This window comes from Vidua chalybeata, chromosome 35 (assembly GCF_026979565.1).
Source record: "Vidua chalybeata isolate OUT-0048 chromosome 35, bVidCha1 merged haplotype, whole genome shotgun sequence".
NCBI lineage: Eukaryota > Metazoa > Chordata > Aves > Passeriformes > Viduidae > Vidua > Vidua chalybeata.
In genome coordinates, this window is record NC_071564.1 from 417,997 (window position 1) to 431,717 (window position 13,721).

Sequence of the window (13,721 nt, forward strand, 5' to 3'; positions counted from 1 at the left end):
CGCTGGCGCCTCAGCGGCCAAGCCCCCCCCGGGGGACCTCTCATTAGCATAAACCACACCCAGAGGGCTGTGCGTTAGCATAAACCACGCCCGGAATGAAGTACATTAGCATAAACCACGCCCAGAAATGAAGGGTATTAGCATAAACCACGCCCCGAGCCGCGGCGCGCCAGCCCTGGAGCTCTCATTTCCATAAACCACGCCCCACCACGGAACCAGCGACAATCCACGGCCCGAAGCTGCGCCCGCCACGCCCCCCAGGCGCTGTAAATTACCATAAACCCCGCCCCCAACCCTGCCGTCCCGCCTGCCCGGTGGCGCGTCCTAATTTGCATCAACCACGCCCATAAATTATTATTTATTTTTTTTTTCTCCAGTCCTCCCGCCCGCCAGGGGGCGCCGCTGCGGAGCGGCCGCGCTTCTTCCGGGTGGAAGGGGGGGCGCTCCTGGTCACGTGAGGCGGCGCGGGGGTCACGTGGGGCGGCGGGGCCGTCATGGCGGCGGCGGCGGCGGCGGCGGGGAAGGAGGAGGAGGCGCGGCGGCTGCTGAGCGAGGCGGAGCGGAAGGTCCGGGGCGCGCAGTCCTTCCTCGGGGGCCTCTTCGGGTGCGTGCGGGCGGCGGCGGCGGCGGGGAGGGCGCGGGAGGCCTGAGGGGGGCGCTGGGGAAGGGGGGGGGGACATGGCGGCCTGAGGGGGGAAAAGGCGGGAAAAGGCGGGAAATTTGGGGAGTCGTGAGGGGAACTGGGGTGGGGGAGGGGAACTGGGGGGGTCCTGAGGGGGATCTGGGGTGGGGGAGGGGAAATGAGGGGAGTTATGAGGGGAAATTGGGGTGGGGGAGGGGAAATGAGGGGAGTCGTGAGGGGAAATTGGGGTGGGGGAGGGGAATTGGGGGGGTCCTGAGGGGAAATTGGGGTGGGGGAGGGGAATTGGGGGGTCCTGAGGGGAAATTGGGGATTTCCTTGAGAAGGACCCCCGGAATTGCCCCTTTTCCCACCCCAAATTCCCATTTCCCACCCCAAATTCCCATTTCCCACCCCAAATTCCCATTTCCCACCCCAAATTCCCATTTTCCTACTCCAAATTCCCATTTTCCCCCTCCCAAATTCCCATTTCCCCCCCCCCCCCATTCCCAGTTCCCGTTTTCCCCCCACGGTTCCCTCCGTGTCCCTCGGAATTCCCAGAAAAAATTCCCAGGAAAATTCCCTTTTCCTTGGTTTTCCCCAGAATAACTCCCAGAACTCCCACAATAACTCCTGCAATTCCCATTTCTCCCGGGATAATTCCCGTTTTTCCCTGTTTTATCCCACAATAACTCCCGGAATTCCCGTTTTTCCCGGGATAATTCCCGTTTTTCCCCATTTTATCCCACAATAACTCCTGGAATTCCCGTTTTTCCCGGGATAATTCCCGTTTTTCCTGTTTTATCCCACAATAACTCCTGGAATTCCCATTTCTCCCAGGATAATTCCTGTATTTCCCCGTTTTATCCCACAATAACTCCCGGAATTCCCGTTTTTCCCGGGATAATTCCCGTTTTTCCCCGTTTTATCCCACAATAACTCCCAGAATTCCCGTTTTTCCTGGGATAATTCCCATTTTTCCCTGTTTTATCCCACAATAACTCCCAGAATTCCCGTTTTTCCTGGGATAATTCCCGTTTTTCCCCGTTTTATCCCACAATAACTCCGGAATTCCCGTTTTTCCTGGGATAATTCCCGTTTTTCCCTGTTTTATCCCACAATAACTCCTGGAATTCCCGTTTTTCCCGGGATAATTCCCGTTTTTCCCTGTTTTATCCCACAATAACTCCCGGAATTCCCGTTTTTCCCGGGATAATTCCCGTTTTTCCCGGGATAATTCCCGTTTTTCCCCGTGCCCAGGGGCTCCTCACGCCTGGAGGAGGCCTGCGAGTGCTACGCCCGCGCCGCCAACCTCTTCAAGATGGCCAAAAACTGGAGCCGTGAGTGCCGGCCGGGAATGCGGGAATTCCCGGAATTCCCGGAATTCCAGACTCCTGGGGGTGCCGTTCCCGCCCCCAGCCCCTTTTCCAGAGGCTGGGAATGTTGGGAATTTTGGGAATTCTGGGATTTTGGGGGTCCTTGGGGTGCTGTTCCCACCAGAGGAGTTTTCCAGAGGCTGGGAATGTGGGAATTCCCATCGATTCCCCAGGAATTCCCAGGGTTCATCCCACAAATTCCCGGGGTTTATTCCCAATATTTTCCAGTGTTTATCCCATGAATTCCCACAGTTTATCCCACAAATTCCCAGGGTTTATTCCCAATGTTTTCCAATGTTTATCCCATGAATCCCCAGGGTTTATTCCCAATGTTTTTCAATGTTTACCCCAGGAATTCCCAGGCTTTATTCCCAGTGTTTTCCTGGTGTTTATTCCATGAGTTCTCCACGAATTCCCCATAAATTCCCAGCTTTATTCCAGGTTTTCCCAGTGTTTATCTCATCACTTCCCCAGGTTTTTCCATGTTTTTCCCTGCTTTTCCCATGCTTTCCCCATGTTTTTCCATGTTTTTTTTCCCTGGCTTTTTTTCATGTTTTTCCCATGTTTTTCCCGTGTTTTTCCAGGTTTTTCCCGGTGTTTATTCCCTGTTTTTCCCTGTTTTCCAGAGGCGGGCTGGGCGTTCTCCTGCCCAGCTCCAGCTCCAGAGCAAACAGGAATCCTGTTATTGATCCCATGAATTCCCAGGGAATTCCCAGTGAATTCCCAGGGTTTATCCCATGAATTCCCAGGGTTTATTCCCTGTTTTTCCCATGTTTTTCCCTGGTTTTCCCTGTTTTCCAGAGGCGGGCTGGGCGTTCTCCCGCGCTGCCCAGCTCCAGCTCCAGAGCAAACAGGAATCCTGTTATTGATCCCATGAATTCCCAGGGAATTCCCAGGGTTTATCCCATGAATTCCCAGGTTTTTCCCGGTGTTTATTCCCTGTTTTTCCCTGTTTTCCAGAGGCGGGCTGGGCGTTCTCCCGCGCTGCCCAGCTCCAGCTCCAGCTCCAGAGCAAACACGACGCCGCCTCCAACCTCGTGGACGCCGGCAACGCCTTCAGGAAAGCGGATCCACAGGGTGGGGCTGGGAATTCCGGGAAATCTGGGAATTCTGGGGGGTCTGGGGCTGTGGGGGGTGGGAATTGCCCCCGGAATCCCATGGAAACGCTGGGAAAATCCCTTTAAATCCTGGGAAAATCCATTGAAATCCCATTAAATCCTTGGAAAATCTCACTAAATCCTGGAAAAATCCCTTTAAATCCCATTAAAGCCCTGGAAAATCCCATTAAATGCTGGGAAAATTCCTTTAAATCCCATTAAAGCCCTGGAAAATCCCATTAAATCCTGGGAAAATCCACCGAAATCTCATTAAATCCTTGGAAAATCCACTTAAATCCTGGGAAAAATACCTTTAAATCCCATTAAATCCTTGGAAAATCCCATTAAATCCTGGGAGAATCCGTTTAAATCCCGGGAGAGTTCCTTTAAATCTCTTTAAATCTTAGGAAAATCCCCCTAAAATTCCCAAAAAACTCCCTGAAATTCTCAAGAATCCCCCTAAAACTCCCCCAAATCCCCCTGAAATTCCCGGAATTCCCTGTAACCCTCCCCAGCTGGAATTTGGGCTGGGATCCGCTCCCAGCCGGGGACCCCCAGGGCTGGGCAGATGGAGCCGGGCTTTGGGCACAATTCCCAAAGGTTTGGGCAGAATTCCCGGGATTTTGGGCAGAATTCCCAAAGGTTTGGGCAGAATTCCCGGGATTTTGGGCAGAATTCCCAAAGGTTTGGGCAGAATTCCCGGGGTTTTGGGCTCAATTCCCAAAGGTTTGGGCAGAATTCCCGGGATTTTGGGCACAATTCCCAAAGTTCTGGGCAGAATTCCCAAAGGTTTGGGCTCAATTCCCAAAGGTTTGGGCTCAATTCCCAAAGGTTTGGGCTCAATTCCCAGAGTTTTGGGCACAATTCCCAGAGTTTTGGGCACAATTCCCAAAGGTTTGGGCAGAATTCCCGGGATTTTGGGCACAATTCCCAAAGGTTTGGGCAGAATTCCCGGGGTTTTGGGCACAATTCCCAAAGGTTTGGGCAGAATTCCCGGGGTTTTGGGCACAATTCCTGGGGCTTGGGCAGAATTCCCGGGGTTTTGGGCTCAATTCCCAAAGTTCTGGGCAGAATTTCCAAAGTTTTGGGCTCAATTCCCAGAGTTTTGGGCACAATTCCCATGGTTTTGAGCAGAATTCCTGCGTTTTTGTGGCAGAACTCTGATCCCCAGGATTTTGGGGTCAGATCTGAGGATTTGGGATCTCATCCTGAAATTCTTGGGGTCTGCTCCCAAGGGTTTGAGGGGCTGATTCCCCAAATTTTGGGGTTCTCATCCTTAAAAATTCCAGGGAAGATCCCGAGGATTTGGGGTCAGATCCCAAAGATTTGGGGTCAGATCCTGAGGATTTGGGGTCAGATCCCGAGGATTTGGGGGTGTCCAATCCTGAATATTTTGGGGTTCTAATCCTGGGAAGTTTGGAGCTCTGATCCCAAAGATTTTGGGGTCTGATCCCAGAATTTGGGGCTCATCCTGAAATTTCTGGGGTCAGATCTGAGGACCTGGGCTCTGATCCCAAGGATTTCAGATCCCAAAGATTTGGGGTCAGATCCCGAGGATTTGGGGTCAGATCCCAAAGATTTGGGGTCAGATCCCGAGGATTTGGGGTCAGATCCCGAGGATTTGGGGTCAGATCCCGAGGATTTGGGCCTCTTCCCACCCCCATTCCCGTTTTTTTCCCATTTTTTCCCCGTTTTTTCCCATTGCCCCCCCATTTTTCCCTGTTTTCCCTGTTTTTCCCCAAATTTCCCTTTGTTTCCTTTTTTTTCCCCCGTTTCCCCCCTTTTTTCCCATTTTTCCCCATTTTCCCCCCATTTTTCCCTTTTTTTCCCATTTTCCCCATTTTCCCCATTTTCCCCCATTTTTTCCCATTTCCCCCCATTTTTCCCATTTTCCCCCAATTTTTTCCCCATTTTTCCCCCATTTTCCCCATTTTCCCCCTTTTTTCCAGAGGCTGTCACGTGCCTGCTGCGCGCCATCGAGATCTACACGGACATGGTGAGAGCGGCGCGGGCATCCCGCAATTCCCACCCGGAATTCCCTGGAATTCCCATTTTCCCCTGGAATAATTTCATTTTCCCACAGAACGTTCCCATTTTCCCCCGAGTAATCCCATTTTTCCTGGAGAATTTCCATTTTTTCCCATGGAAAATTCCCATTTTCCCACACAACATTCCCATTTTCCCCAGAATAATCCCACTTATCCCATGCAATATTCCCATTTTCCTGGGAAATTCCCATTTCCCCACGGAACATTCCGGTTTTCCCATGGAAAGCTGCCATTTTTCCCAGGGTATTCCCGTTTTTCCCTGAGGCATTCCGTGTTTCCGCAGGGCCGTTTCACCATCGCTGCCAAGCACCACATCTCCATCGCCGAGATCTACGAGAGCGACCTGCTGGACATCGAGAAGGTGAAAGCCGGGGAAATCCTGGGAAAAATCCGGGGAACATCCGGGGAACATCCTGGGAAAAATCCGGGGAAAATCCGGGGAACATCCGGGGAACATCCTGGGAAAAATCCGGGGAAAATCCGGGGAAAATCCGGGGAAAAATCCGGGGAAAATCCGGGGAACATCCTGGGAAAAATCCGGGGAAAATCCGGGGAAAAATCGGGAAAAATGTGGGAAAAATCCGGGGAAAATCCGGGGAAAAATGTGGGAAAAATCCGGGGAAAAATCGGGGAAAATCCGGGGAAAATGTGGGAAAAATCCGGGGAAAATCCGGGGAACATCCTGGGAAAAATCCGGGGAAAAATCGGGGAAATCCCGGGAAAAATGTGGGAAAAATCCGGGGAAAATCCGGGGAAAAATCGGGAAAAATGTGGGAAAAATCCGGGGAAAAATCAGGGAAAATCCGGGGAAAATCCGGGGAAAATCTGGGGAAAATCCGGGGAAAAATCGGGGAAAATGTGGGAAAAATCCGGGGAAAAATCGGGGAAAATTTGGGAAAAATCTGGGGAAAATTCGGGAAAAATGTGGGGAAAATTCGGGAAAAATCTGAGAAAAATGTGGGGAAAATTTGGGAAAAATGTGGGGAAATCCCGGAAAAATCCGGGAAAAATGTGGGGAAAATTCAGGAAAAATGTGGGGAAAATTTGGGAAAAATCTGGGGAAAATCTGGGAAAATTCAGGAAAAATCCGGGAAAATCTGGGGAAAATTCAGGAAAAATCTGGGGAAAATTTGGGGAAAATGTGGGGAAAATTCAGGAAAAATCTGGGAAAAATCCTGGAAAAAATCTGGGGAAATTCTGGGAAAACCCTGGAAAAATTCGGCAAAAATCCGTTGAAAAATCTGGGGAAAATCCAGGAAAAATGTAGGGAAAATTTGGGAAAAACGTGGGGAAAATTCGGGAAAAATCCTGGAAAAATCCGGGGAAATTCTGGGAAAATCCTGGAGGTTTTGGGGGATTTTTCTGGGATTTTTGGGGGAATTTTGGGGAATTTTTGGAGATTTTGGGGGATTTTTCTGGGAATTTTGGGATTTTTTCTGGGCGCTTGCTGCTTTTCTGGCGATTGGGAATTTTGGGGGTGTTTTGCTGGGATTTCTCCAGGATTTCTCCAGGATTTCTCTGGGATTTTTCCGGGATTTCTCCGGGATGTTCCGCCCGGAGCAGATGGAGCGGGGGCGGCTCCGGGGCCGTCCCTTCCCCCCTGGAATTTCTCCTGGAATTTCTCCCGGAATTTCTCCGGAATTTTGCTTTTTTTCCCTTTCTGTCCCTTTGTGTTTTCAGTCTCATTCCCAGTTTTTTCCCAAGGAATTCTGCTCCGTTTCCGTGGATTCCAGAGCCCCTTTTTTGTTCCTTTTATCCCTTTTTTGTCCCATTTTTATCCTTTGTAGATCCCGTTTTTATCTCATTTTTTATCCCTTTTTAATCCCTTTTTTATGTCAATCCTCATTTTATCCCATTTTTATTTTTTTATCCTATTTTTATTTTCTTTTTTATCCATTTTTATTCCATTTTTATCTTTTAAATCTTACTTTTACCCTTTTTTTATCCTTTTTTTATTCCATTTTCATCTTGCTTTTTATCCCTCTTTTATCCCATTTTTATTCGCTTTTTACCTCTTTTTTATCCCATTTTTCCATCCCATTTTTCCAGGATTTTCCCAGAGTTTTTCTGGGATTTTTCCAGATTTTTCCACAATTTTCTGGGTTTTTTTTTCCCTAGGATTTTTCTGGGATTTTCCTGGATTTTTCAGGTTATTTTCCCAGGATCTTTCTGTGATTTTTCCAGGATTTTTTCCGTTTTTTCTCCCGGGATTTTTCCAGGGATTTTCCCAGAATTTTCCCAGAATTTTTCCAGAATTTTTCCGGTTTTTTTTCCCCTGGGCTTTCCCTGGCTGGATCCCGTTTCTCCGCGGTGTTTCGGGGGAATTTTTGGAGGGAATTTTTTGGGATTTTTGGGTGATTTTTTGGTGATTTTTGGGGGAATTTTTTGGGGGGGGGGGATTTTCTGGGTAATTTTTTGGGAATTTTTGGGGGGATTTTTTTTGAGATTTTGGGGGGATTTTTTTTGGGGTGATTTTCGGGGATTTTTTGGGATTTTTTTGAGGATTTTGGGGGGGATTTTTTGGGAGATTTTGGGGGATTTTTTGGGATCTGACCCCGGATTTTCCCCGTTCTCCCCCCAGGCCGTCGCCCACTACGAGCAGGCGGCCGATTACTACAAAGGGGAGGAATCCACCAGGTACCGGATCCCGGGGGATCCCGGGGGATCCCAACCCAGATCCCGACCGATCCCAACTGCTCCTGGCCCAACCCCCAATGGATCCCGAGGAATCTCAACAGATCCCAACCCAAATCCCAACGGATCCTGGGGGATCCCGGCCCGAATTCCAACGGAGCCCGAGGGATCCCAACAGATCCCAGGGGATCCAAACAGATCCCGACCCGATCCAGGTGGCTCCGACCCAAATCCCGAGTGGTCCCGGGGGATCCCAATCGATCCCGGTCTAAATCCCGGGGGATCCCGAGGGATCCCGGCCTGGTTTCCAAGACCCTGACCCAAATCCCAGCGGATCCCAGGGGATCCCAATCGATCCTGGCCCAAATCCCAGCGGATCCCAGGGGATCCCAATCGATCCTGGCCCAAATCCCAGCGGATCCCAGGGGATCCCAATCGATCCTGGCCCAAATCCCAGCGGATCCCAGGGGATCCCAATCGATCCTGGCCCAAATCCCAGCGGATCCCAGGGGATCCGGTTCCTGCTCCTTCCTCCTCCTCCCCGCTGGATCCCGCTGGATCCCGGGATCTGGGAGGGGCTGGGGGCGGAGTTCCGGGGTTTGGGGTTTTTTGGGATCCGGGCCGGCCCAAATTCCCAATTCCCAGCAGGGATCTGGGGTTTGGGGGGGATTTGGGGTTTTTTGGGATTTTGGGGATTTTGGCTGGGATTTGGGTGGGATTTGGAGTTTTCCAGGTGGGATTTCCGGGATTTTGGGGATTTTGGCTGGGATTTGGGTGGGATTTGGGGTTGTCCGGGTGGGATTTCCGGGATTTTGGGGATTTTTTGGGAATTCTGCCCCCCCCCAGGTCCATTTCCCAGCTCAGCCAACCAGTGCTGGCCGAGGGTGTTTGGGATTTGGGTGGGAATTGGGGTTTTTTGGGGGGGATTTTTGGGATTTCCGCTTTTTCAGGTGGGATTTGGGGATTTTGGGTGGGGTTTCGCTGGGATTTTTTGGGATTTCGCTGGGATTTGGGGTTTTATTCGGTGGGATTTGGAGGTTTTTAGATGGGATTTTTTGGGATTTCAGTGGGATTTGGGTTTTTTCTGGTGGGATTTTTGGTATTTTGGCTGGGATTTTGCTGGGATTTTTGGGGATTTCGCTGGGATTTGGGGTTTTATTCGGTGGGATTTGGAGGTTTTTAGATGGGATTTTTTGGGATTTCGCTGGGATTTTGGGGGATTTCGCTGGGATTTGGGGTTTTCCCGGCGTTTCCAGGACCTGGTGGTTTTTTGGGAATTCTGTTTCCCAGCTCAGCCAATAAGTGCCTGCTGAAGGTGGCGGCGTACGCGGCGCAGCTGGAGCAGTTCCCGCGCGCCATCGACATCTACGAGCAGGTGGGGCCTTCCTCCTCCTCCTCCTCCTCCTCCTCCTCTTTTCCTGCTTTTTTTCCTCATTTTCCTGCTTTTCCCCTCATTTTCCTGTTGTTTTTTCCTCATTTTCTGCTTTTCCCCTCATTTTCCTGTTGTTTTTCCTCATTTTCCTGCTTTTCCCCTCATTTTCCTGTTGTTTTTTCCCTCGATTTTTGGAGCTTTTTCACCATTTTCGTGGTTTTCTCATTTTCCTGCTCTTTTTTTTTTTTTTTTCCCTGTCCCTGCTTTTTTTAAATCGTTGTCTGATCCCAAAGGATTTTGGGGCTGTGATCCCAAAATCTGGGCTCTGATCTTAAAAGATTTTTGGGGCTCTGATCCCAAAATTTGGGATTCTGATCCCAAAGGATTTGGGGCTCTGATCCCAAAATTTGAAGCTCTGATCCCAAAATTCTGGGCTCTGATCCCAAAGGATTTGGAGCTCTGATCCCAAAATTTGAAGCTCTGATCCCAAAATTTGAGGCTCTGATCCCAAAGGATTCGGGGTCTGATCCCGAAGGTTTTTTTTCCCCTTTTCCTCCTCCTCTTCCTCTTCTTCCCTTCCCTCATTTCCTGCTCCCCCCTCCCGTCCCCCCTTTGGGATTTCCCTGGAATCCTTTGGGATCCCCCAAATCCTTTGGGGTCTCCCTGGAATCCTTTGGGATCCCCAGAATCCTTTTGGGACTCCTGAAATCCTTTTGGGATCTCCAGAATCCTTTTGGGATCCCCCAAATCCTCTGGGATTCCCTGGAATCTGTTGGGATTCCCCAAATCCTTTGGGGATCCCCCCGGAATCCTTTGGGGACCCCAGAATTCCCGGAATTTCCCCCGGAATCCTTTGGGGATCCCCCCAAATCCTTTGGGATCTTTGGAATCCCTTGGAATCCTCTCAATCCTTTGGGACCCCTGGAATCCTCTGGGATCCCCGGAACCCTCTGGGATCCCCCTGAATCCTTTGGGATCCCCCTGAATCCTTTTGGGATTTGGGGACTGCGGCATTCCCGGCTGTTCCGGAACGTTCCAGGTGGGGGCGGTGGCCATGGACAGCCCCTTGCTCAAGTACAGCGCCAAGGAGCATTTCTTCAGGGCAGCCCTGTGCCACTTCTGCGTGGACATGCTCAACGCCAAGGTGATTAACGGCCTAATTAGCGTTAATTAGGGGTTAATTGGGGTTAATTGGGGGTTTAATTGGGGATTTGGGGCATTGGGATCGGAGCATTTCTTCAGGGCAGCCCTGTGCCACTTCTGCGTGGACATGCTCAACGCCAAGGTGATTAACCGCTTAATTAGCGTTAATTAGCATTGATTAGGGGCTAATTAGCGCTAATTAGGGGTTAATTTGGGTTAATTTGGGATTTAATTGGGTTACTTGGGGCATTGGGATCAGAGCGTTTCTTCAGGGCAGCCCTGTGCCACTTCTGCGTGGACATGCTCAACGCCAAGGTGATTAACGGCCTAATTAGCATTAATTAGGGGTTAATTGGGGTTAATTGGGGGTTTAATTGGGGATTTGGGGCATTGGGATCTGAGCGTTCCTTCAGGGCAGTGCTGTGCCACTTCTGCGTGGACATGCTCAACGCCAAGGTGATTAACCGCTTAATTAGCGTTAATTAGGGGTTAATTGGGTTAATTAGGGGTTAATTTGGGGTTTAATTGGCTTACTTGAGGATTGGGATCGGAGCGTTCCTTCAGGGCAGCCCTGTGCCACTTCTGCGTGGACATGCCCAACGCCAAGGTGATTAACGGCCTAATTAGCATTAATTAGGGGTTAATTAGCGTTAATTAGGGGCTAATTAGCATTAATTAGGGCTAATCAGGGTTAATGAACTCCCCGTCCCAGCTGGCCGTGCAGCGCTACGAGGAGATGTTCCCGGCCTTCTCCGACTGCCGCGAGTGCAAACTCATCAAGGTCGGCCTTCCTCCCCTCCCTCCTCCTCCTCCTCCTCCTGCTCCTCCTCCTGCTCATCCTCATCTTCATCATCATCCTCGTCATCTTCATCTCCATCTTCATCCTCATCCCGATCCTCTTCCTCTTCATCCCCATCCTCCTCATCCTCATCTTTACCTCCATCCTGATCCTCTTCATCATCCTCATCCTCGTCCTGAACCTCCTCATCCTCCTCTTCATCATCCTCATCTTCATCCTGATCCTCATGCCCATCCCCTCCTCGTCTCCTTCCTCCCCTTCCTCATCATCATCCTCATCCTGCTCTTCATCTTCCATCATCCTCATCCCATATTCTCCTTCTCCTTCCTCATCCTCATCTTCGTGCTCTTCCTCCTCATCCTGCCCTTCCTTCTCATCCTCATTCTCCCCGTCGTCCACATCTTCCTCATCCTCATCTTCCTCATCCTCAAATCCCGAATCCCCCATCCCCGAATCCCGGCGGGGTCTGGGGGAGCTGGGGGCTCTGAGCCTTCCTCCCCCTCCCCCTCCTCCTCCTCCTCCTCCTCCCCAGAAGCTCCTGGAGGCGCACGAGGAGCAGAACGTGGACGCCTTCACGGACGCCGTACGTGGCACCCCCAGAACCACCCAAAACACCCCAAAATCACCCCAAAACCACCCAAAATCACCCCAAAACACCCCAAATCACCCCAAGCCCACCCAAAACCACCCCAAATTCACCCAAATCACCCCAAAACCGCCCCAGAATTCCCCAGATTCGCCCCAAACTCTCCAAATCCCCCCAATTTCCGCCCAAATCCCCCAAATTTCCCCAAATCTCCCTGAAAATCCCCAATTTCCCCAATTTCCCCCCGATTTTCCCCAATTTCCCCCCAAATTCCCAAATTTCCCCCCAATTTCCCCAATTTCCCCCCAGTTTCCCCAATTTCCCCAATTTCCTCATAATTCACCCCAATTTCCCCAATTTCACCCCAATTTCCCCAATTTCCCCCAATTTCCCCCCAAATTCCCACTGATTTCCCCACAATTTCCCCCGTTTTTCCCCAATTTCCCCAATTCCCTCATCAATCACTTCAATTTCCCCCCAATTTCCCCCGTTTTTCCCCAATTTCCCCCCAATTCCCCCTGATTTTCCCCAATTTCCTCATAATTCACCCCGATTTCCCCGTTTGTCCCCGATTCCCCCGACTTTCCCCCCGTCCCGGTGCCGCAGGTGAAGGAGTTCGACGCCGTGTCCCGCCTGGACCAGTGGCTGACGTCGCTGCTGCTGCGCATCAAGAGGAGCATCCCGGGCGAGGAGCAGGACCTGCGCTGAGCCCCCAAAATACCCCGAAAACGGCCCGAAAATACCCCAAAATGGCCCAAAAACGGCCCAAAAAATGCCCCAAAAACGGCCCGAAAATACCCCAAAATGGCCTGAAAACGGCCCAAAAAATACCCCGAAAACGGCCCGAAAATACCCCAAAATGGCCTGAAAAATGCCCAAAAAATACCCCAAAAATGCCCCGAAAACGGCCCGAAAATACCCCAAAATGGCCCGAAAAATGCCCCGAAAACGGCCCGAAAATACCCCAAAATGGCCTGAAAACGGCCCAAAAAATACCCCGAAAACGGCCCGAAAATACCCCAAAATGGCCCGAAAAATGCCCAAAAAATACCCCGAAAATGGCCCAAAACCGGCCCAAAAAATACCCTGAAAACGGCCCAAAAATGCCCCGAAAACGGCCTGAAAATACCCCAAAATGGCCCGAAAAAATGCCCCGAAAACGGCCTGAAAATACCCCAAAAATGGCCCAAAAAATACCCCGAAAATGGCCCAAAAATACCCCAAAAATGGCCCAAAAACGGCCCAAAAAATACCCCGAAAACGGCCTGAAAATACCCCAAAATGGCCCCCAAAAATGCCCCGAAAACGGCCCGAAAATGCCCCGAAAACAGCCTGAAAATACCCCAAAAATGGCCCGAAAAACGGCCCAAAAAATACCCCGAAAACGGCCCGAAAATACCCCAAAAATGCCCCGAAAACAGCCCGAAAACGGCCCAAAAATGGCCCAAAAATACCCCAAAAATACCCCAAAAACGGCCAAAAAATGCCCCAAAAATGGCCCAAAAATACCCCAAAAACGGCCAAAAAATGCCCCAAAAACGGCCCAAAACCACCAAAAAAATACCCTGAAAACGCCCCAAAAAATGGCCAAAAAACACCCCGAAAATGCCCCAAAAACGGCTCAAAAGATACCCAAAAAACGCCGCAAAAATCCCAGAAAAAAACCCAAAAATCCGCTGAAAAACCCTCGGAAAAAAATCCCCAAAAAACCCAAAAATCCCCGAAAAAAACCCCAAAATCAGCTGAGAAATCCCAAAATCCCCCAAATTCCCCCCGGCCGGGCCCTTCTGGAACATTCCTGCCCCTGCTGCGCGGCCCGGGGGACCCCGATTAAAGATGGCCGGCTTTGGCCTTGGGGCGTGGCCTCCTGTGTGGGCGTGGCTTCGTTTTTATGGGCGTGGCCTACTTTTTGGGGTGCCCCATTGATTTTAGGGGGCGTTTCCTGGGTTTGAGGGGGCGTGGTCTGATTTTTGGGGTTGCTTCCTCTGGTTTTTGGGGGGCGGTCCCTGGATTTTGTGGGCGTGGCCTCGTTTTAGGGGCGTGATCT

The 13,721-nt window shown here is 50.7% G+C and overlaps 1 protein-coding gene across 1 annotated transcript; it reads left to right on the plus strand.

Annotated features, from left to right (window-relative positions):
- Positions 1 to 29: 29 nt before the first annotated feature.
- Positions 30 to 13,538, plus strand: NAPA (NSF attachment protein alpha). Its single transcript, XM_053968559.1, has 12 exons — positions 30 to 266; positions 378 to 604; positions 1,880 to 1,959; positions 2,956 to 3,072; positions 5,042 to 5,088; positions 5,424 to 5,501; positions 7,722 to 7,777; positions 9,065 to 9,149; positions 10,186 to 10,290; positions 11,002 to 11,070; positions 11,621 to 11,671; positions 12,281 to 13,538. The coding sequence occupies exons 2-12, from the start codon at positions 495 to 497 to the stop codon at positions 12,380 to 12,382; spliced, it is 900 nt and encodes a 299-aa protein (XP_053824534.1). The 5' UTR covers positions 30 to 266; positions 378 to 494; the 3' UTR covers positions 12,383 to 13,538.
- Positions 13,539 to 13,721: the final 183 nt, after the last annotated feature.